The following is a 25077-nucleotide window of genomic DNA, read 5'->3' as shown; positions in this document are numbered from 1 at the left end:
AAGTGAAGAGATTATTACCAGCTTTATTTATTTATTTTTTCCTGTCCAGAAACCTCTGAGTGGGCACTCCTAGGGGAAGGGCACTTTCCATTAGCCATTCAGTTGTTCATTCATTGAAGTCATATTTATGGAGTACTATGTTCCAGTGACAAGACAAACTTCAAGGAGCTTATAGCCTGAAGTTCCCCAGCTTGGGTTTGGATGGGACAAGAATTGATGAGAAAGGGAAGATGTGGTAAGGGGGTCGGTTATAGGTGGAAAAGGACTTGGTAAGTGCTGGTCTCTTTTTTTTAAATTGAGGGATAATTGACATGTGACATTTTATTGGTTTCAGGGGTACACATAATGATTCAATATTTATATAATTGTGAAATGATCACCACAATAAGTCCAGTTAACATCCACACATAGTTACAAATTTTTTTTCTTGTGATGAGACCTTTTAAGGTTTACTCTCTTTGCAACTTTCAAATATACAACACAGTACTATTAACTGTAGTCACCTTTCTGTACATTGCATCTCCATGGCTTATCTATTTTATCAATGTAACTGGAAGTTTGTAGCTTTTCGCCACTTTCACCCATTTTACCCACCCGCACCCCCTGCCTGTGGCAACCACCAGTCTGTTCTCTGTATCTGTGAGTTCGGTTTTTTGTTTTTCTTTGTATGTGTGTTTTTTAGATTCCACATATAAGTGAGATCATATGGTACTTGTTTTCTGTGTCTGGCTTATTTCACTTAGCATAATGCCCTGCATGTTCATTTGTTTGTTTTTGAGAAGCACAGTTTTTCTTGATTTTTAGTCCCAACGGAAATCCTGATTCCTCATCATAATGATGCTATGAACTAAGTAGGAAACAAGTATCATAAAGTGTAAGTGTCATAAAGAGTTTCATACAGATCTCCTCAATGTAAACTGTTGCCACAATCACAAAGCACAATTAAATCAATTTTATGAACCACCCAAACTTTCCTGTTTATTTGAGATCACAGGCCCTCAGTGGTATGGCTTAGCCAGGGCAGCATTTATATCATCATTCCCCACGATGGCAAGTAAGTTTTAGCTCACATGTCGACTGACTGAATAACTGCATTGGGAAGTTTTGTGGCTGAGTCCAGGCTCCGAAGGAAAATGTTCTGTAATAGATTAACAATGTCTGTTGTGGGTCCAGGATGGGTGAGTGGTTGCAACAACCTATCTGGCATCTCTGATTTGTAGTCATAGAGGTCTTGCATGCACGTCTTTTAAGCAGTCTTCAAAAACAACATTTCGTACTGTAAGTTTTTGATGATTTCAGACAGTAGAAAGATCAAGGTCACTGTCACTGGCCAAAACTTAAGGGCAGAAACTTTGATGTGTTGATTACTTCATATGCTTTGTATATCAAGCAGAATGAGGGTAGCTTAAAATTCTGTTATGAAAATGAGAGCATCTAACCTGAAAGATACATGGCCCCTCTACCTCTTTGTAGAGGTTGGTAAAGGCGGTACCTGTTGGCAGGGCTAAAAGTGACTGGGTGACACTAACTGGCAGCCAGATATAAGATTAAGAATGGAAAATACTACTCCATAGAGCATGGCTACAATAATCTTTAGCCTAGAAAGAATATCATGACTTGTCAAAACTGTGAGAAAACTCTTTTTTTTAAATTTATTTATTTTGGCTGCGTTGGGTTTTCATTGCTGGGCACGGGCTTTCTCTGGTTGCGGTGAGCTGGGGCTACTCTTTGTTGTGGTGCGCGGGCTTCTCATTGCGGTGGCTTCTCTTGTTGCAGAGCATGGGCTCTAGGCACATGGGCTTCAGTAGTTGTGACACGCAGGCTCAGTAGTTGTGGCTCGTGGGCTCTAGAGCACAGGCTCAGTAGTTGTGGCGCACGGGCTTAGTTGCTCCGCGGCATGTGGGATCTTCCCGGACCAGGGCTCGAACCTGTGTCCCCTGCATTGGCAGGCGGATTCTTAACCACTGCGCCACCAGGGAAGTCCTGAGAAAACTCTTACTACAACACCCAAGCGAAGCTGGAAAGAGTTAAACATTCAGGAAGAAATGTCAGTAAAGTCTTGTTTTTACTACATGGGACTCATTTTTTTTTAATTTTTACTTTTAAAATTTTTATTTATTTATTTTCATTGAAGTATAGTTGGTTTACAATGTTGTGTTAGTTTCAGGTGTACAGCAAAGTGATTCAGTTGTATATTTTTTTCAGATTATTTTCCATTATAGTTTATTATAAAATATTGGATATAGGTCCCTGTGGTATACAGTAAATCCTTGTTGCTTATCCAGTTTATGTATAGTGGTGTGTATCTGTTAATCACATACTCCTAATTTATCCCCCACCTTTCCCCTTTGGTAACCATAAGTTTCTTTTCTATGTCTGTGAGTCTTTGTTTTGTATAAAGATTCATTTGTATTGTTTTTTAGATTCCACATATAAGTGATATCATATAACATTTGTCTTCCTCTGTCTGCCTTACTTCACTTCGTATGATATTTTTTAGGTCCGTCCACATTGCTGCAAATGGCAATATTTCATTCTTTTTTATCGCTGAGTAATATTCCATTGTGTATCTATACCACATCTTCTTAAGCCTATCGTCTGTTGATGGGCACTTGGGTTGCTTCCATGTCTTGGCTATTGTAAATAGTGCTGCTATGAACATTGGGGTGCATGTATCTTTTCAGATTAGAGTTTTCATCTTTTCCGGATATATGCCCAGGAGTAGGATTGCTGGATCCTATGGTAGCTCTATTTTTAGTTTTTTAAGGAACCTGCATACTGTTTTCCATGGTAGCTGCAGCAATTTACATTCTACATAGGACTTATTTTAATGTATTGGTCTTCATGCAGATGAGACACTCAGACAGGCACATATGCATCCTGTTTATGAAACCATCCTTTAAATTGCTACCTTAGGAATATAAAGTTGGCAGAATTACACTCACTCAGTTTGTCTGAATTAATCTTTATTTCCAAACATTAGTGATTAACTTTCTCTGAACTAGAAAATTGTTACCCTGTGTGAAAAAAAGGCAAGGTTCATAATGGTTACAGTTGTTGATTAACCTACAAAATTTGATGAGCCTTCGAATATCGTAGCTTCAGATTTTTTTCTCATCTTAAAAAGGGCATAAGGTACGGGAGTGGAGACAAAAATTTTCCAGAGCCCAGGGCTCCTTGTTTATCAAAGATACTGGGAGTTGTTTTTCTCTGGCTGGGAATGTCAAAAAAATGGCAGTGTACCTCGTGATACTTCATTTCCACGGTCTTGAGCTCCTTAAACTGCCCATTTATGATTCAAATAAGTCAATTCCGTTTTATTAAATTATCAAATATTCATGGGCCATGAGAAATGCAAATGGAACCAAATATAGTCCCTGCCCTCCAGGAGCTTAAAATTTGTAGGACCCAAAAGCAAATCATGTTGGCAATAGATCCATGTACAAATGGATCCATGTACAAAATGCTATGGGAACACAGGACAAAGAGAGAATAAAAAGTTAGTAGATCTGACAAGTCCACAACAAATAGTAACAGCTAAAAATCTATAACAAAAACAAAAGAAAAGAAGAATTTCTCGAAGGAGGTGATCATTGAGATAGACCTGTAATAGTGGTTAAGATGTTTAAAGATAAAAAAATGAAAGCTCACAGTGTTCAAGGTTGTATAGGTTTACAAAATACCTGTTTGTGACAATGAAACAGAACAATCAGCTTCAAAATTTAAAAGCTACATTGGTTCTCTGCTACATCTTGTTTTATTGCAGGTAAATGGAGCATACATAATCCCCCACATGCGTTTACAACTCTGATGTACTTTAAAAGGCATCTTGTGTGAATCAAAAGAACAACTCACGTGTTTTCTTTTCGTGTGATCTCATATTTAATTCACCCTCCAGAGCAGTAAATCAATAGTTATGTGCCACGAAACTGCTTTCCAGTAGTGTTGTGGAGTATGAAAAAGCACAGAGAAATCAATTTCTCTTTCCTGTCTCAGGAGACTCTGTGCCTTTCATATTGCTCATGGCAACAGTAGTCTCAACTTTTTATCTGCGTTCTCTAAACTCTAAACATTGGCAGTAAATAGGACCATATTCAGAATGATTGAAAATGCTTTATTTGTCATCATTACCACTGTTACTGATAAATTATTAAGCTCCTATTTGTGAAATTGCTGAAATGAGCATTGTATGAAGCAAGTTTGATATGAATTCTCTGGAGGTTTAATACTTAAAATTGTGCATGAAAATAAAGGCTAAGTATGTACAGGATTTTGAAAAGTGGAAGAAAAAAACCCAATATGTTGAGAGGCAAGAACAATAGCATCTAGTTCTGTGTTCCACCTCTTTTATTGAACTCTCAAGCTCTTTAGTTGTTAAATCATTTTTAGCATGTTCCAAGTGATCCAGACCTTGTAAGAGTCTTCATATTTTAAGTCAAGTTATTGACGGTGTCTTATTTTATCATTATACGTTTTCTCTCTCTATTCATCTGACAGGACCTATAAAAGTCAGTATTTTTAATCATTTCATTTTTGGCTGCTGTTTCTTTTGCTAATGACAAGTACTTTTCTAAGCAAATACTGGGGTATAGAAAAATTAAAACTGTAATTATAGACTATTTAGAAAGTAGAATGAGATCACTGTACATCTGTACTTCTTATGTCATGTGGCTAGAACAGTACTCCAAGGAAAATTCATAGCCACAGATATTTTCACATTAACTGAGAAAGATTAAAAATAAATAAGCCTACTAGCCAACTCAAGAGTTATAAAAAGAACAAGAAAACCAGTATGACAGAAAGAGTAAAGACTTAATAAATGTAAAGACAGATGAATCAGAAAGCAGAAAGAAAGGAATTGAAAATTAAATGCAAGATCTTGTTCTTTGTTTAAACAACAACAAAAATAGGTAAATTTCTGGAAAGAACAAAGGGGAAATGAGAAAAAAATTTATAACTAGAAAATATAAAGGAAATGTAACAATGAATGGAGTATCTTATGGGAAATATTTTATAAAGTCCATGAGGAAACTGGAAAATCCTAATGAAATGAATGCTTTCCTTGGATATTGTAAACAACGAAAAGGGACTCAGAAAGAAATACGAAACCTGAAATTAATGACAATATAAGAAAAATTTAAAAGAACTCTTCCTCCGGAATATGTATGGTCCAGAATCTTCAACTCTGAATATTTTATCTCTTCTACATTTTCAAGTATTTGTAAACATAGACGATGTTAGAAATCTTTCTGTACCATTTTCAACATGGTAATACGAGGGCTGGAAAAAAGAATCAGCACTTGAAAAGGAACCTAAATACTCTTCTACAAAAATGGATTTAAAAACCTAAAAAAAGAAAAACACAGCAACTAAGTCCAGAAGCATGTTAGAAATCATCAAACTGAGCTTATCTAAGGGTTGGATCAATGTAAAGAAATTTTAAATATAATGTACCAAATGGTAAAAATTCTCAGATCATATTAATAGATACTGAAAAGGCAGGCGATACAATTCAATATAGGTTATTGAATACAATTCAATAAAGGGAATTTTCAGTAAACTAGGAATAAAATAAATTTGATATATCTCATGATCTATCAAATTTAAAGTGACTCACCAGGGAATTCCCTGGCCATCCAGTGGTTAGGACTCCACGCTTTCATTGCCGAGGGCACGGGTTCGATCCCTGGTCGGGGAAGTAAGATTCCACAAGCCAGACAGCGCGGCATGCATGCATGCATGCATGCATAAATAAATAAATAAATAAATAAAAATAAAAATAAAAAAAATAAAGCGACTCACCAGATCCCATGGAGGAACAGCTTTCCCTTCAGGGTGAGGAAGAAGACAAGGGCCCATGTGATTGCCACCGCGATGTTTCCCTGTTCTCATAGGGCCACTACAGTGAGATGAAACAACAATAACATCACAGGAGAACATACAAGAAGATCCAAGGCTAAGGAAGGTGTGTTTTAACTATTAAAATATATTCACATTGGTCGTCCATGCAGGTAGTATTATGGGTATTTTGTACTTTTCTCTTTTTGCCTCTCTGTATTTTCTGTACAGAACTTCTATTGTTCTTTTTTCTATTGTTTTAAAAATGAGACAACAAACATTGAGAAATCATAATTCAAAAGAGAAGAGATTTTCTTCTCTTTTCAAATGAGTGGCTTACACTGACAAAAACTCAGCATTTTACTGTCTTCAATCCTCGTCACATAAGTGACTAAGTAAAAGCAAAAGAGAGACATTTGATACTTTTATGAAGTTTTAAGGCTAAAGGCTGAATCAGATTTCTATCTCGCTAACAGGGCTTTGTTCCTTGATGCAAATAATCAGCTTTGTTACCATCTCTGTCTATTCCCTCCCCAACCCCAGGATGCCTTTATCTAGTCTAACATTTCCTAAGATAACTTCATCTAGTCTGACTTTGTTTTCAGGGGTCAGTTATGCGGGCCCTTCCTTCTAGGAAATTTCCATTTCATCTAATAGTGAAATTTCTGGAATGACTAGGCTAACTTTTGGCCACTTCTCTCTCTAGTACAACTTTTCCTGACTCTGTGCCCTGGCAACCAAGGTAAAGGAGATGAGGAAGAGCTCCTTAAGTGGAGTTAGCCAACAGCAGTGGGTCATCTATGATCAGCTGTCACCCTAACCAGGAAGGGGAAATGAGAAGTGTAGCTGTTGATATTTTTCTTGTTGCTGCTTTAAAAATCCAGATTTTCTGTTTAACAGCAGAGTCACTCGATCTAATTTTTCCATTCATGGTTTTCAAGCAACGAGGTGGAATCTGGGGACTGAACACATGCAGAGGCGGCGTGGTAGAGAGGAAAGTCCTGACACTGACCTGCTGGGGGGCTTGACTGGCACCTGTAGGATGCCCACTAGGGGAAAGGTTCCTCTCCACTCACTGCCGCAGTCCTCAGAGCATCTCCGAGGTTTCGTTACAATTTCAGTTTTGATCAGTGATGACCCTGAGACACAGTCAGGTTCAGTGTGGTGGAGATAGGGTTCAAGTGTAAGTCATCCAGGCTGGTAAAGTGACACCCGTTCCACTCCCTGTTGCCACCAATGCCTTAAGTAGTGGATCCTCGGTTTCCTCGTATGTAAGATGATTATACCACAGCAGCTGTGGGGTGCTGTTTTGAGGATTAGAGAAATAATTCAGCAAAGCTAGTTCATGGTAGGTAGCTCCTAATTACTGTCGTATAGCTGCACTGAGCAATGTAGTTGCTTAGCCACATGTTTCTACTTAAATTAAATTAACTTAAGAAAAATTCATTTTCTCAGCAGCACTAGCCCCATTGCAAGTGCTCAACAGCCACCTATGCCTTGTGGCTACCATATTGTCCGTATTGTGTACATATTGTATAGTGCAGATATAGAACGTTTCCATCATCACAGAATGTTCCATTGGATAGCACTGCTGTACATCATTAACTTTGATTTTACACAACTACCAGAGCTTAGCGCTGAGCAAAACCATTCTCTTTGAATTGGAAGCTCTCCTGAATGTTTACCTGTGGAGATGAGAGTCTAATGAGGCCAGTCTTGGAAGGGTGTCCTTTGTTCACCAGAGATAGAAAGGAGTGATGTTTGCTTCCTAAATTAAGAGAGTCTATCTATACGCCAGAGATATTTCAGCCCTGAAAAGATGGGAAGTTCATGCCAGGGTAAACCTCCAGAAAGGACTAATTCTTTCCACCGTGCATTTAACCAGACAACAACAGAAGAAAGGTGGGGGGAGGATTCCGACTTTTGAGTCAGCAGAGAAGACATTCTTTGGAGGTAGAATTTGGAAAGGACAGCTAATCTGTTTTCCAAACAGATTTTCGTAAATAACTGACAGGAGATGGGCTGCTTCTATCAAAGTATTAACCCAGATGATGGGGGTTAATCATTAAACCTTTTAGGTGGTGGCTTGCTTGTTTGTCTGATATTCTAATCCGGGTCACAGAATGGCTAAGGCAGCTTTAAGTGAAGGGTGGATTTTTTTCCCCTCCGTTTGCCTTGTGTTTTCCACTTTGAAAGAATGTTGTGGCTGCTCTTTTTTCTAGTGACTGCTATTCATGCCGAACTCTGTCAACCAGGTACGTAAGCCTTGAAACTTGAAAACAGACGAACAGTTTTCTAAATGATTGACAAGTCTCTGCCTGAAAGACTTCTTTATTTTTGTAAATCTGCCGTCGTGTCATGGCTTCAAAGTTGAGCCTGTGAATGTTTTATGAGTTTGAAGTAAAAATTTCAACCATTTAAGATGATTGCAGTTAAACTTTCAGGAGTATCTGGGGCAGTTTAATTGCAATTCTGTGTTCTGTTGATTCGAGTTGCATTAAATATTAGGATTTATCAGGTTCCATTTTGGCAGATTTTATCATCATATAGTGCTCTCTTTTTTCTTTCTGGCAGATGCAGAAAATGCTTTTAAAGTGAGACTTAGTCTCAGAACAGCTCTGGGAGATAAAGCAGTAAGTGAAGAAACTTGTATGTTCCTTTAAAATTTTGTTTGCTAGTAACACTGCTTTCTCTGCATAGTTATCTTAAATTTGTATAGATTGCTTCTAAAGACCTCAAATCTGATATTTTCTTAAAGCAAAAAGATTGTAGTAAAATAGAAGTTGTTAATAAAGTGATTTTGCCTGAAGTATTTAATCTGCAGTGTATGCTGGAAAATATGTGAAGTTCTGTACTACCCAAAACAATTTTGCACGTTTCAACCTAGCAGAGTGGAGCAAAGGGGCCTGAGTCAGGCTGTCAGGTATGGGTTGGGCTCTGCTCCTCACCGTTGTGGTCATTTGAACTTTGTCAGTGACTTTTCTCATCATTGAAAGGAGGGCATGTTTCACCCACCTGAGATCTTTCATAGCACAAAATGTTCCAATTCTCAGGTGAGGGTTCTTCAGTTCTTCTCAAATATCAAAGGAATAACATGAAATATATGCTTATGAAATTAAAGTTAAAAAAGTACTCATGGGGCTCCGGTAGCTATAGGAACAGTAAAGACTGTTGAATTAATAAGATGGAGTTGTGTCATTCTAGTTTCGGTTTTCCGGCATGGTCTGTGACAGTTTTCCCCCGAATAGAAGGTGATAGTAAGACGCCTCAGGCTAGAGATGATAAAAGAGTGCTAAAGATACTTGGAAGTATTCAGTTTGCAGGGCAATCCACCGTTTTGTTCACTCAGTGAGTAATAATCATTCTAACAGCCAGCATTCCTTGAGAACTTAGTTTACTTTCTAGCTGGGACCCTTCTAATCACTTTGCTCATTTAGCCCGCACAACAACCCTTTGAGGAAGGTGGCATGGGCATTCCCATTCTCATTAGGTGCATGAGAAAACTGAGGCGCAAAGACATTACGTGGCCTACTCAAGATCTCAGGTCAGCAAGGGGCAGGGGTCAGGGGTGAACCCAGGCAGTCTGACTGCAGAATCCACCATCTCTGCCAGTGCGTAGGGTTGCTTATCCCAGGACCCTCTGAGGGCAGGCACCGTGCTGGATGCTGGGGATGCAGTGCAGCTAAAACCAGCCTCACCCTTGCCCTTGGGGAGCTTCTAGTAGTGGAATTGGTTGCATGTTAATGAACCAAATGCAAGTGTGTCATCTTGACGAGCATTACAGGGAGGAGAAGTACACAGGGGCTTTGGCCTCATGAGGGGCCGCAGTAACTGGCATTTGCTGTGAGGTCTAAAGCATGAGTAAAAGTGAACCAGGGGATGCAAGGAAAGAGGGTGGAGGGACCAGCACATGCAAAGGCTTATCATAGGAAAGAACTTGGGGAGAGAGAAGGGTGGAAGGAAGGGCAAGGTGCCTGGAAGTGGAGCAGTGAGGAGGAGCATGGCGCATGATGAGCTTTGAGAGGAAGGAGGGGTCAGGCCAAAGAATGTGTGGACTGTGTTGAGGAGTTTTGATACTGTCTTTTTTTTTTTTTTAAATAAATGTATCTATTTATTTATTTATTTATTTATGGCTGTGTTGGGTCTTCGTTGCTGTGCACGGGCTTTTCTCTAGTTGCAGCGAGCAGGGGCTACTCTTTGTTGCTGCGCATGGGCTCCTCATTGCGGTGGCTTCTCTTGTTGCAGAACACGGGCTCTAGGCATGCCCGCTTCAGTAGTTGTGGCACGCGGGCTCTAGAACGCAGGCTCAGTAGTTGTGGCACGCAGGCTCAGTAGCTGCGGCTCACAGGCTGTAGAGCGCAGCCTCAGTAGTTGTGGCGCACGGGCTTAGTTGCTCCGCGGCATGTGGGGTCTTCCTGGACCAGGGCTCGAACCCGTGTCCCCTGCATTGGCAGGCGGACTGCTAACCACTGCACCGTCAGGGAAGTCCTTGATATTATCTTTAAAGCAAGGAGGACTTTCGTGGAAGGGGTGTCATGACAGAATTTGTGTTTACAAGACACTTTGGCCACAGTGTGGAAGACAGAGTCAAGGGGACTGGAGTAGAGAGGAGGAGCCAGTTGGGAGGCAGTTGGAGTAGTGCAGGTGGGAGGTGATGGCTATTTGGAGTATGGTGTGTTGGTGGAGAGAGGGGGCAGTGAAGGGATTTGAGAGCCACGGGGATGGGATGACAAGGCAGAGAGGATGAGGGGTCAAGGATGAGCTTTTGTTTCTAATTATGCACCTGGATGCATGATGGCCCATTTATGAGTCAGGGAACCAAGAACCAACAAGAAAACCATGCCTTTAATTTTGGACTTACTGAGTTTGAGGTATTATTGACAAACAGGCAAGGACAGAGCTGGCTTGAGATATACATTCCTGCGTCACCTGCACTGAGGTGGTAATGACAGTGCTGAGGGAGAAAGCGGAGGGTGGCAAGAGGAGAGGGGCTAGCCTTGAGCTTAGCGATTCTCGAAAGCTTAAAGCCCTTGTAGAGGAGGGTGAACCTGCAAAGGAGGCAGAGGGGCAGGAGGAAAACCAGGACGATGCTGTATCACGAAAGGGAAGAGAGTGCTTTCAGATGAAGGGACTGTTCAAGAGCATCAAATGCTGTTGAGAGGCCAAGCGAGGCGTGACTGAAAACCGCGCATTGTGTTGAGCAACGTGAAGGTCATTGGTAACGTGAGAGAGCTGCTTTGTGGAGCGGAGGGATTGGAAGGCAGATAGTGGAGGAGGTTAAGAATAAGTGGGCAGTGGGGCTTCCCTGGTGGCGCAGTGGTTAAGAATCCGCCTGCCAATGCAGGGGACACGGGTTTGAGCCCTGGTCCGGGAAGATCCCACATGCCGCAGACCAACTAAGCCCGTGTGCCACAACTACTGAGCCTGCGCTCTAGAGCCCGCGAGCCACAACTACTGAAGCCCATGTGCCACAACTACTGAGCCCGCGTGCCTAGAGCCCGTGCTCCGCAACAAGAGAAGCCACCGCAATGAGAGGCCCGCTCACCATAATGAAGAGTAGCCCCTGCTCGCCGCAACTATAGAAAGCCCACGCACAACAGCGAAGACCCAACACAGCCAAAAATAAATAAAATAAATAAATTTATAAAAAAAAAAAAAAAAGAGTAAGTGGGCAGTGACCCTGTAAAGACAGAAGGATGGACAACTCCTTTGGGAATTTTGGCTGTGACGGGAAGGAGAGAGAGCAGTGGGTAGAAGAAGGAGGGCTGAATAAAGTGATTTAGTTTTGCTGTTGTTTTAATGGGAAAGACTTGAGTGTAGTTCATAGTCAATGGACAGCCTCCAGTCAGCACTGAATGCACAGAAGAGAGGGGGAAACTGTATTGTTTAGATCCTGGGAAGGGCCGAATGGAAGCGTTCCTAATAGAGGTGGGCAGAACAGCCGTTGACAGGAGGAGAAACACCACATCTGGCCCTTCGGGGGAGGATGTGGATAAGACATGTGCCTATGGAGGAAGTTTTGTACTTGGTGTCAGGAGGGCGGGGGAGTGTAAGTGGATGACTCGAGATGTATCAGTAACTTATAAAACAGGAGCGCCTAGTGAGAGTGAGGTTTGAGGGAAGCACTGAGATTTGGGGAGGCCTGAAGGAGCTTTGAAATAGTCATTGTGAACCATGAGAGAGAGAAAACTGATGGAGAATCCTAAGGGGATCCCAGGCAATTTGGGAGTAGGTCATCATGAGTTTAGAGTTAAGCCACAAAACCTGTTTTGTGATTTTCTCCAGTTACACTTGATTACCACCTAAAATGTGGGGTCAGCCACTTCAGTTTGCTAGGGCTGCTGTAACACAGTACCACAGATTGAGTGGCTTAAACAACAGAAATTTGTTTTCTCTCATTCTGGAGGCTGGAAGTCCAAGATCAAGGTGTCAGCAGGGTCGGTTCCTTCTGAGTTCTGTGAGGGAGGGATGTGTTCCAGGCCTCTCCCCTTGGCTTCTAGATGGCTGTCTTCTCCCTGTGTCTACACGTCTTCCCTCTGTATGTGTCTGTGACAAATTTCCTGTTCTTACAAGGACACCCGTCATATTGGATTAGGGCCCACCCTAGTGATCTAATTGTAACCTAATTACCTCTGTAAAGACACTGTCTCCACATATGGTTCCATTCTGAGGTACTGGGGGGTTAGGATTTTAACATATGAATTTCTTTGTAGGGGGGTACAATTCAGCCCATAATACACACATACACTCAAGTTTTCAGCTGAGAATATAAAAAGTAAAATTGTACCGGTGTTAATAAAGGAAAGGAAGCTGAGAAGGGGAGTCAGTTTTGAGGGAAAGGTGAAAGGAAAGAAGGGAATCAACTGTTTATGTCCAGGATGAGATGTCCAAATGACCTATTTGTTGACTGGCTACTAATAACTGCAGATTTGGAAGCAGATAATGCAATGGGAAACACACCACACTTACAATGATAGAATAGCCAGGAAACTCTATCCTGAACATTATGGTGACATGATTTATCATGGTCTCCAGTCTTTATTGTATGAGGAAGATGAGAGAGAGAGACACAGACAGACAGACAGACACACACCAACACCAGTGTGGCCACAGTTAGAACCCAATGGACCAATTTTTACCCCATGCCTCTTCACTTTACCTTCGGTTTTACTTCTCTTTCAGTATGCGTGGGATACAAATGAAGAATATCTCTTCAAAGCGATGGTGGCTTTCTCCATGAGAAGAGTTCCCAACAGAGAAGCAACTGAGTAAGTAAGCAATGAAAAGTCTAAATTGATTGTTTGCAGTATTATTTGAGACAGGACATTAATTCAAAACTCAATCTTGAAAATAATGTATACATCTAATTTTTAAGGGACCCACATTTTAATTTAACATTAAAAAGAACCTTTATAATCTAGCTCAGCTTATAGTTTATATCATGTTTTAACAATGCTTTTCATTCAATTGGCACTATGAAGATAAATATAAAAATTTGTAGTTAACATGTCATAAGCTTTCTACATTTCTATATATATGTGTATATATATATACACACACATATATATATATATTTCTCTTGCAGGTAGATAGATAGATAGATAGATAGATAGATAGATAGATAGATAGATAGATAGATAAGCTAGAAAGAAAAGAGTTCCCTTCTCATTGTATTGGTCTGCTCTGGCTGCCATAACAAAATACCACAGACTGGGTGGCTTAAACAACAGAAATTTATTTCTCACAGTTCTGGAGGCTGGGAAGTTGAAGATTAAGATGCTGACAAGGTAGGTTTCATTCTGAGGCCTCTTCTTTCAGCTTGTAGGCAACACCAAATCTTTGTATGCTCACATGACCTCTTGTTTGTTGAGGGGGAAGTGGCAGGGGAGAGAGTGAGCATTCTGGTGCCTTTTTGGATGAGGGCGCTAATCCTCTCTATCAGGGCTCCACCATTATGACCTCATTTAACTGTAATTATCTCCTTATAGGCCCTATCTCCAACTATTAATACATTCACATTTGGGGTTAGGACTTCAACATATGAACTTGGGGGGCAAGGGGATAAGTGCATAGCACTCATTTTGAAAATAACTTACATATGTATAGGTTCATGGCACTGTTGGTATCTATCATAGCACCTTGTTTATTTTCTTCAAAGCCTTAGTACAACGTTTAATAGTTTTACATTTGAATCTGTTCTTCCGAAGGAATCTTCCCTATTTGTGATGTTTCCTTCCATCTCCATTTGTGGTTAGGGTAACACTCCCGGTTTCTCTCTACTCCCTTACTTCACTCTTCCCTTGAGAGGTGAAATGACTGATTTGATTGGTGGGCTGGAAGGATAAACTGGGCATGGGTTCCCTTCTCTTGAGGAGCCGGCCTGCCCTCAGCACGCATTTTTCTGTGCTGCTCCCCACACTAGGTACAGAATCAGGCCCTGCCTGGGCAAGCTTACACACCCACACGGCTGTCCGTGCTGTCTGTAGCTGTAGACTGTTTAGATTGGTAGGTGCCAGATCCTAAGGTGTTAAATATCTTGCATATTACACCAGTATATGGTGATACCTGCCTCAGTTCAGCTCTGCGTGGGTCACTATAGATGAATTTATCTCATCGCAGGATATCTTTAAAATTAGGAAGGAAATTTGCCCGCTGATAAAAGTCATATCCTCCAACGCAGCCTTTTATTTTGGTCTCCTGTCTGCTTCATTCTTTTGTCTTAATTTTACTGAGAACTTGGCAAAGAGGGTTTCTATTTATTGTCTTCCTCAGACCCACAGTGTATTATGCATGGGCTGTGAATATAAGGGATAAAACAGAAGAGTAAAATTTGGGGGAGCAAAATAAACATATGATATGTGGATTTGTGTGTACACAAACACACACATATATACACAACACACGTATGTATTTTAAGATACGTAACATATTCACATGATTCAAAAAATTAAAAGAAGGAGGTGTAAGGTAAAAAAAAATTACGCCCTACGTGAACTTTACTCCTGTTTTATAGATTTTTAGAAAAGATATATTTGCCTTTATCTTATGCCTTTAAACGGAAGCATTCTTTCCAAAACAATTTATAATAAGCTTTTAAAAATAAAAATGAGAAGATTGCCTTCCAAAAAATAAAAAAGGAAAAATATAAGGAGAAGAGGGAACCCATGTACATTGTTGGTGGGGACGTAAATTGTACAGCCACTGTGGAAAACAGTATGGAGGTTTCTCAAAAAACTAAACAGAGAACTACCATATGACCCCGCACTTCCATTCCTGGGTATATATCAGAAAAAAAGAAAAACCCCAACTCAAAAAGATACATGCACCCCAATGTACACAGCAGTGTTATTTACAATAGCCAAGACATGGAAGCAACCTAAGTGTCCATCAGCAGAAGAATGGATAAAGAAGATGTGGTGTACACACACACACACACACGCACATATCCACATATATACATATACATGCAATGGAATACTACTCAACCGAAAAAAAGAATGAAAATTTGCCATTTGCAGCAACGTGGATGGACTTGGGAGGCTATTATGCTTAGTGAAATAATAAGACAAGTACTGTATGTTATCACTTATATGTGGAATCTAAAAAATAAAGTAGTGAGTATAACAAAAAGAAACACACTCAGATATAGAGAACAACCTAGTGGTTCCCACTGGGGAGAGGGAAGGGGGAGGGGCAAGATAGGGGGAGGGGGTTAAGAGGTACAAACTACTATATATAAAATAAGTAAGCTGCAAGGATATATTAGACAGCACAGAGAATATAGCCAGTATTTTATAATAGCTATAAATGGAGTTATAGCCTTTAAGATTGTGAATCACTGTGTTGTACACCTGAAACTTATATAGTATTGTACATAAAACTATACCTCAACTTTAAAAAACGAAAAAAAAGAGAAAAATATAAGGAAAAAAGCCGCTGGTCATCTCACAATGCTAGCCCCTCAACTAGTCTCTTTTTATCTTATTGTCATTTTTGATCAACAGATTTTATACATTGCTGTGTTCATTGTATTATTACTTCCTCTTAGTACCTAAATTTCACCTTGTAAATGACTATGTTATATCACATTTCCATTCTTAGGAAAAGTTAATTTAAATATGTAACATTTCAGATAAGTTTTGAGGAATTCACTTTGGGAATTTGATTTTTCGGAACCCGGACATTGTAGGAGTCTGTGAATATGTAATCTGGTTTATTTGCAAAGGTGTTTTAATTGGAACTGGGTGCATAGGCTATATAGAGGCTTTTGTTGCCAATGTCAGTTGAAAAATTGAAAAGTGCAAACCTAGATTGGGGTCAACAAATTGTTTTCCTGTAAATGCTCAGGCAGCTTGAGTCCCAGCAGCACTGCTCTCAGGGGGCTGAGGGATGAGGGCTGCCTCATGAATCAGGATGTGTTTAAGATGCAGTACAAGTGCTGCCCCCTAACGGTGGCTGCTGCTTTACATGAGCAGGTTTCCTCTATGGGAAAGGGCACCACACAGTGCAAGATGAACTGAAAACAACTTCCCAGACAGGCTGCCTCTCCCGAGTGTGGTGGGTAATAGAAAGACACCACTAGCTTGGCAAATGGATCAGATTTTAAATGTGCTTTTCAGAGGTCTTTTGGTGCCAGTGTGAGGCAGAGTGGATTCTAGAGGGTGGGAAGTATGCCTGTTAGGATGGCTTTCGGGATTCAAATCTTGAACATTGGCCGGTTTTTTAAATCGTTTTTTTTCCTATCCTGTCATTGCTTATTCTATAGATGCTGCAGAAAACTTAGAGCTACTGAGATGCACTGGGTGGAAAATGTAAAGAGTAACTCACTAAAGATAGTCAAATAATGAACGTAGTAATGAAGACTCTTCGTCCCGCCTTTCACCCAGTCCTAACTACGGTATCTCATATCAAGCGTGATCACCTCCAGTGACACAGGGCTCAGTGTCCCCTCTGCATATTTGGGAACCTGCCGCCAGCCTACCCTTGACCCAGTATAAGCTGGATTGACTCTGCAAGAGGGTGTTCTTTCTAAAGCGAGGTCCTGGCCACATCCGTGAAGGACTTGCAGGAGAGCTGAACGGGTCCAGTCACCATGACCCCAAGCGGGCAGTGGAAGAGAAGGTCGAGGGTCCGAGAGGCAGAGGGCGAGGCCCTGCAGAGAGGGTGTGGCGTGTCCACGGCCTTCCCCGCAGGACAGGGGCGGGGATGGGTCCCAGTGCGGGTGCACCACGCAGCCCGCTGGGAGCTGACAGCTGGGTCCATGTGATGAGTTAGCGCCCAGGCCACACTAGTGGCCCCCTTGCGTGTTCCCCCGCCCACCTCGGGTCAGGCAGGGCTGCTAGTAGAGAGAGGAGTCGTCTGTGAGAGGAGAGAGGGGCACATCACTCCCCAGCTTGCAGACGTTCCCAGGACCACTTCCAGCTGCCACCAGAGTAGCAGCACCTGGAGCGCGAGCCACCGTGATGGTGTCCCCAGCCACTGAGCCTGTCCCGTGGGTGGAACAGAAACTGGCGCCTGCCTCTTAGCTGGAGAAGTCTGAAGGCAAAGGCTGGCTTGAGCCTCCATGGCTGGGTGAGAGAGGGCGGCTTTGCCAGCAGCCTGCACTCGGACGGCTGCCCGGGGCCAAGCAGAGGCCTCCGGAGGGAGCTGCACGAGTCGCTGCCTGTGGGGCCCCGAGATCCAAGTGCAGGGCAAAGGGAAGGCGGCAGAGCGGGCAGGGAGGGGCGAGATGGAAGCCTTCGGCCAGAGTGCGTCGTCCTTGTCAGGGGAAGGGGCAGTGCACTGGTCCCCAGGCGGTGTCCTGAGGCCCCCCGGGTGCACTCTGGATGGAGAACGCGAGGACCCGCCCCGGCAGGGACCACCAACGGCCAGAGGGCAGCACAAGGAGCCTGGCTAGCGAAAAAGAAGCTTGCCTTTTTCTCTCCTGTCGGATCCCCGCCCTCTCCCACCTCCCTTTTCCATCCCGCAGTGAGCAGGACTGCGGGGAGGTAAGGGGCGAAGCGCAGGAGGAGTGGAGCCAGGAGAGTAAAAGAACCGAGCACGCCGCCGAGGCCAGCACGGCCGGGGGAGGGAAGCTGTGTGTTAGGGGCGGGAAGACAGTTCGTCTAGGTTTTGATCAGACCGGCCGGAGCTCTTTAACGGCCAGAAATGACAGACAAGCTCCATCGCGCCTCGAGATGCCGTCAGGGAGTGAGGGAGAGACAGAGCTGACAGAGCACCCAAGGCAGTGGTGTGAGAAGCAGAAGCCTCTTCTTCACGGTGCTCTCCTGAGGCCGCCTGTGCGCTACACTGCTGGATGGGGGCCAGAGAATTAAGTAACCTCTGTTGGAAGGCTGCTGTGTAGGCTGCTAGGTAGGCCCTGAGATTTAAATGATGGGTAAATCCCGGTCCCACACAGCACAGGCCCACAGTCAAGAAGCCGGCCCTGGGAGTCATGGAAGACGGACGAAATGTGACAGAAACAGGACAATTCCTTTGAAATCATTACTTACAAATCTTGATATCAAGTGGTTTTCTTGCTCTTCCCTGGATTTTCTTTTTTTCTTTTTTTTTTTTTTAAAGTATTTGAACTCCGTTTTTTAATTTTTTTAATTTATTTTTTTTTATTTATTTTTGGCTGTGTTGGGTCTTCGTTTCTGTGCGAGGGCTTTCTCTAGTTGTGGCAAGTGGGGGCCACTCTTCATTGTGGTGCGCGGGCCTCTCACTATCGCGGCCTCTCTTGTTGCGGAGCACAGGCTCCAGACGCGCAGGCTCAGCAGTTGTGGCTCACGGGCCCAGTCGCTCCGCGGCACGTGGGATCCTCCCAGACCAGGGCTCGAACCCGTGTCCCCTGCATTAGCAGGCAGACTCCCAACCACTGCGCCACCAGGGAAGCCCTTCCCTGGATTTTCTTAAAAGTAGAATGGAAGAGGGAAGGACAAGTTTTAAGTGGTAGAAAGTTCTGGTTTCATTAGATCAGATTACTTGAAGGTTTCTTGGGACTTTGATTGAAGATGGTAAACAGGTGTTTTCACGTTCTTATAATAAGGTTTAGGCCAGATTTTCTAAAATAGTTTCATAGGAATTTTTAAATGTTGAAAGTATTATTATCTCAGGAAGATATGATTAAGTTTAAACTTTAGTCTATTTTCCAGGTAAACTGAGAAATCTAACTGCCTAGTTTACTCCAATATTGGTTTTTTAGAATAATTTATCATTTTTATCAGGAGAGGCAGAAGTCTAACTCAGGCATAGTGTTCTCTTTCCGAGTAAAATGATGTAGGGCACGGAATGGATTTCTTCCTCTGCCTAATTATTCAAGGATAAGCCTTGTGATCTAAGAACGAACAACATGCTCTTGTATCCACGGTAAGGGGATTACCGGTCTCGTGCCTGTTAAACAGCAGCCCAGCTCCTATTTAGTCCTTTGATTTCCAGAAACAAGAGCCCGATTCTTCCCACCCTAGTTGGCCCTGTCTGGCGCCACTGATGAGAAGTGGCAGTGGAGCCCGTTCTTAGTTACCTTCAGACCAGGGCTCCCCACACTTGAGGAATGGGAGTGGACATTTCTACCCTTTTAGTGATTTGCTGACAGAAGCAATTGTATATGTATAAGTATTACAGCTTTGTGAAGCAGTCGGACAAAATTATTATTCCAGTGAATACAAAGAATTCCATCAGACCCATCTATATTTACAAATCTTGAAAGTGTCGGTTTGCTGTTTAGCTGTGCTAATGCCATTTCAGTCATTTATTTATTTATTTTTATTGAGGTATAATTGACAGATCACTTTATATTAGTTGCGGGTATACGACATAATGATTTGATATTTGTGTGTATTGTGAAATGATCACCTCAGTAAGTCTAGTTAACATCCGTCACCGTACATTGTAATATAATTTTTTTTCTTGTGACGAGAACTTTGTAAGATTTAGGCATTTCAGTTTATTTATTACATCAAAACGTACTTTAAAAGACATGTTTAGTTCAGTAAGTGCTGTTGGCTGATTAATTTTTCATTTTGTGCAAATCTTAGAGGACATTCAGTGTGGTCACATTTAGAAGAAAGGGCATGGAAGAAGTCACGCTGGTTGGACATAATCTATCACTGGAAGGAATCTGCATCTTTTGGTCGCTAAGTAAATCACCTACTGAAATCTGTAAATCAGTCTTCATGTTACTTCCTTTAGCACCCACTTTCCTTACATGTACACTTCCTCTTGGCTACCTCTATCTGCACTATATTCAGGAGTCTTCTTATACTAGAGAGTTGTCTGTGTTATGTTGTCTGAATATTTGTGACTGGGGAAACAAAGTTTTAGGGAAGTAATCTCCCTCCTTTCCTTTCTCCCTTTTCTATTATTGCTGTGCTGGCCCAATTTACTTTCTCAGTTACTCTCTCTTGGAATAATGTGGAAACAGTGAGTAACAACAATGGAGCTCATTACTCCGTTCTGTTAGTTCATTCATCCATCTATTCATATCACAATCACTGAGTGCCCACACGGGCCACACTCCAGGAGTACAGGGCCGCACAGTACAGGGTAGCCTTGGGTCTTGGCCTCATGCCCCAGGGCCCAGAGAAGTCTTGTGTTGCAGATGGACAGAGTGTTTGATAGGCTCCCAGGGAACGCTCAGCTGATAAAATTGAAAACGGTGCTCAAAGCTTGGAGACTATGAAGTTCTACTGTGGGTAGAAATTAGAGCCCCTCCTGACAAAGACTGTGGACAAACCACGTGGAATCCAGAAGCCCTGTGCCCTCCCCTCTGTCCTGGGTCTGTTCTCCGACGGAGTATGGAGTCTTGTGGGCAGATTCGGGCATCGCAGGAGTTTTGGCTCCCACTTTGGTTTTAATCTTCTGGTGAGCTCACACCGTGACCTTGATCTTCAAGCGTCTTAATAGCACTAAACTCCTAGACCCGGCACTTATGGGCAGGGTCGTGGCATCTAAATGCCCTTGCAGTAGAACTCTTTTCCTAACCCTCCCTAACCATAGTGGCTAATCATTGTTAGCTCTTGGTAAACATCTGTGAGTGAATGAAGCATGCTTAACGTCCTGGCTCTTAAACCAGGGGCCCGTCTACTGGGCTGCAGTGGACACAAGCAGACGGTGTCCCACCCACCGTTTCTCCCTCTTGTTGCACCTGAGTCCCCTGGGCGGATACTCCCACGGTGAAGGTGGCGGGAATGGCCACAGGAGAAGGAGCTCCCCACCGCCTGCATTTTACCTCTTGTTGGACCTCAGTGTCTTACTCTTGCGGTAGCCAGGACATCCGTTAATTTCCCAAAGGATCATCCAGACAAGGAGGAAGCCCCAGCCCACGAGGGTGTCCCCATCGTCCTATGCAGCCTCTGCCTTGCAGCTGGCTCCAGAAGCAGGGGTGTGCTTTCCCCTGGCCCTTTCCCCTCAAGCTCGCTACTTTAGGAAGTGGGTTTACTCGTTACCAGTTCAACTGCCGAGATCGGAACAAAATGTAAACACATCTCTGTAGTTCTGTTTCTGTAGTTGATATTTGTAGAGCAGAAGCTTACTGTTTTGTGTGCTTAAAATCTTTGACTTACTTTTCCTGGCCAAACCATCATGTAGGCGGGATACTTACTACTCTTCTATTGAGGAAGACCCTAAGCAGTTAACCGTACCCTCGCTGACACACGAAGGTCTCAAGCCCTTTCTAGTAACTCATGCAGAGTGCAGTGCCTTGTCTCATGTCTAGCAAGTGGCAGGTAGTAAACTTCAAAATAAAAGCTTGATTTATAGAGTTTCAGCCCAGGATGTTTTGTATGTAACAGTAACTGTCTCCATTGAAAATGTTGAGTTTAATATTTTCAGCCAACAATTTTAATGTTTTGGACATCTTTATTTCTGAGTAGATAACGTATTTTCCTTTTATTTGCTGAGGTGCTGTGTTAAAGCATGAGTTGCCACCCAGTGGAAACACGGAATGAAGGACTTGAATTCGTAGTAAGGGATAGTGGGTTCCATGGTGATGGGCACAGAGAAAGCGCTTGGGCCACAGCGTGTCGATGCAGCTGTGTGCATCCCTCCTCCTGCCTTGGTTTCTTCATAGCACATCTCCCCACCTGTCAGTGTGTACGTTTATTTAAATGTTTACCTTCTGTCTCCGCCCCCTTAGAAAGCGTGCTCCATGGGAGGGAGAAGGGACTTTGGTATGTTTACAGCTCATTCTCTGACTCTCTGAAGGGGAAATCTTGAAATTCATGTTTGAACAGTATTTGAAGAGGCTTTAGATGGAAAGAACAATACAGGCAAAGTGTCCAAATGACCATTTACTTGGTTTCCGGCCCCCTCTATTATGCCAGCAATATTAGTTTGTATTTTTTTTTTGATTTATATAAATGGCTTGTGCTACCCATAATATGCCACTTCCCATCTTTTTCATTTGACAGTGTATTTTTGAGATTTACCTTTTTTAAAAAAATGTGTAACTCTAGTTCCGTAGTTGCCAGCTGGGGGTGATTTTTGTCCTTCAGGGAGTGTTTGGCAATGGCTGGAGACATGTTTGATTGTTATTACTGGAGGAGGTCCTGATGATATCGAGTCCGCAGAGGCCAGGTTTGCTTCTAAACATCCTGCAGCGCACAGGGCATGCACATCATAGAATTATCTGGCCCAGACCGAACAGTGCAGAAACCCTGGGCTCTTTCTTTCCTTTAATCTGTGGAATAGTAGTCCCTTGATAGCAATACCATATTTACTTTATCCCTTCCCCTGTTGGTGGACATTTAGGTTCTTCCAATTCTCTGCTCTGACAAAGGGGGCTGCGAAGAACATCCTCACCAGTGTGTGTGTGTGTGTGTGTGTGTGTGTGTGTGTGTGTGTGTGTAAGAGTGTTTCTGGTGGCCGCACTGTGTTCTAGGAAACACTTCCAAATGCCGCTTCAGAAGGGCTGGACCCATGGACACCCACAGCACTGCCTGGGATTCCAATTCTCTGCATCATTTCCAGCATTTGATATTTTTTAACTTTTCAATTTTTGCCAACCTGAAGATGATAAATGAGTAGCTCATTTTAAAAAACCGCATTGTCTGATTGTTAATAAGGCCCAAAACATGAGTCGTTCGCACCCCACAGCATTCTGCAAAATGGGGGATATGTTTTTGCCAAGCACACACCACTTCATTTTGTTCATCTCTGTGTCTTTGAAAAAGGCACATTTTGGGAGACCAGCGTTGACTGTTTCTGCCAGTAGAGGTCGCTGTCCCTCAGTGGCTCTCCATCAGTGTCAGTGTGCACCGCCCGCCCCGCCCCCTCCCCCCCCCCCCAACATCTGGCAGTGCCTGGAGACACGTTTTATGTTTACAATATGGATTATCTACTGGCACCTAGAGGATAGAGACCAGGGATTTTGCTAAAACCCTACAATGCAGAGGTCTGCACCCCACAAACAAAGACTTGTCTGGCCCCAACAGAGCCAGGGTGGAGAAACCAGCATGTGGATGAAATCCTAATGTTTGAATCTTTGAAAGAAAGACCATGACAATCTCTAGGATAATGAAGCTATTTTAGTATTATTTAAAATAAGAACAACCTTTAAACCGTATAAAGTGGGCAATAGGGGAGAAGCACGCCTTCCTGAGAAGGGTGTTCTCAGGGGCAAAGGCAGGAAGGGTGGGTGGGCAGGAGGGAGTGAAGGCTTGGACGTCAGCAGTGCTTCCTCAGGGCGGGCTCTGCAGGTAGGAGAGGTGGCTCTGGGGCTTGGCAGAGACCCTGGCTGGAGTGGAGGGAGCTGGCCTGGCGGTCCGTGCCAGTGACTCAGGCAGGGGTAGGGCAGAGGTCAGCTGGGTAAAAAGAGCTGTGGGTTTGAGTGTCAGGAGGAGGTGGCCTTGGCTCTCAGGACTCAAGGGGGACGTCAGGCTGCAGGAGGCCCAGGCCCGGGAGTGCTGATCCGCCCCCATCTCTCCAGCGAGGCTCTGTGACTGGGCCCTGGGTGGGTGGGTGGGTGGGTGGGGGGCCTCACAGCAGGGTGGGCGGCAGACAGGGAAGGCTCAGGCAGGCCTGCTGGTCAGGCCGGGGCTCAGTGTCCTCTTCTCGGAGGCTGTTGTGCCGGGAGCAGAAGCTTCTTCTCAGAGGCCCCGGCCTGGGCACAAAGGCAGAGACCACTCCACGCCTCCACACGGGCCGGAAGGCCGATGGCCTGGGCTCGGGGCTCTGCCTTCTTCTCTTGGGGTCGGGGGTCTCAAAGCTGAGAGGCCCATCGAGCCACCTTTTTCCATTCCCGCATCGGCTGAAGGCCTTCGGCACGGTCTCCTCGGCACAGGGGTCCGGGGACTCCTGGCTGGGCGGACACGTGTAGAAGCTGCCTAGGCTCTCGGGGAGGCCGGTACAGATGTTCACCGGGCTCTGCGTGTGGCGGCAGTGGCAGGCGTTCCACTGGGACCGCATCATGAAACTGTTGCCATGGCGGTTAAAGCCCAGCCCCGTGAAGGTGTGGAGGGGCGGCCCGCCGGGAAGGCGCCTCCAGGCCTGGGGCACCGAGGACCCGCGGACCCGGTAGTGGCGCCAGCCGCACAGGGCGGCGGGGAGCGGGACGCTGCGGATCTAGGGCCCGCGCTCCCGGCGGCGGCGGCGGCGGCGGCAGGACAGGACTTGGCACCGGTCCCGGCCCAGCGGGAGGCAGGGGCCGCGGGCGGGCCTGGTCCATGGGGACCATGGGGACCATGGGGACCGGCGCTTCCAGGCGCGGGCTGGCTGCGTGGCCTTGGCCGTGCCCAGGTACCTGCTCAGGTAGCTGCCCATGCTCGCGGGTCGGCGGGGTCGGACCTTCGACGGGCTTTGGCTTCTGGGCGGCCCCGAAGTCTGTAGACGCGAAGCTTCCGGCGCTGAGGCGACCGTTGGCATCGGGGCGTGGGACGGCTCGTGGCGCGTCGGAACCTCTGGGCACGAGGTCCTGCGCGGGCCAGGCCAGCGCCCCGCGGACTCGGGGCCTCGCGGGGCGCCCCTGTGTTCTGAGCACAGGGGATCCTTCAGCTCCCGCTGCTGGCCCAGGCGCTTGGCTCTGGGTGGAGGGGGAGCCCTCCACTTTTTGCCCTTGACATTTAAAGGGAGAAAATATAATTTGTACCAGGTCCTGAAAATTACAGAAAGTTGACTGAAGGGCACTCTCTTTCATTATTGTAAAAATGAACATAATGCACTTGAATGCTCCTTTAAGGAAAAAGAGCGAATTTACTTGTATTTCTACAGAGGCTGTGTGTTTCTTCTAGAATGGTTGCTCATGTCACTTTTTGCAATTTTGCT

At 44.2% G+C, this 25077-nt stretch overlaps 1 protein-coding gene across 6 annotated transcripts in view; it reads left to right on the top strand.

The window, feature by feature from the left end:
• The window catches only part of CLTRN (collectrin, amino acid transport regulator), a 44308-nt gene that overhangs the window by 1222 nt on the left and 18009 nt on the right, over positions 1 to 25077 (top strand). The window contains exons 1-3 of one of the 6 annotated variants that reach the window (XM_082375909.1): positions 246 to 269; positions 8413 to 8471; positions 13021 to 13106. In XM_082375909.1, the coding sequence (XP_082232035.1) occupies positions 13060 to 13106 (47 nt within the window). In that variant the 5' untranslated portion in view covers positions 246 to 269; positions 8413 to 8471; positions 13021 to 13059. Of the gene's footprint in view, positions 1 to 245; positions 270 to 7944; positions 8094 to 8412; positions 8472 to 13020; positions 13107 to 25077 lie in introns of those variants that run through there. The other 5 variants (XM_082375907.1, XR_014239273.1, XM_082375906.1 and 2 more) reach the window with 5 other exon arrangements.

Source organism: Balaenoptera borealis, assembly GCF_965194805.1.
Source record: "Balaenoptera borealis genome assembly, chromosome: X".
NCBI lineage: Eukaryota > Metazoa > Chordata > Mammalia > Artiodactyla > Balaenopteridae > Balaenoptera > Balaenoptera borealis.
Note: the sequence above shows the minus strand (reverse complement) of the source record. Positions and strands in the feature narration are given on the sequence as shown.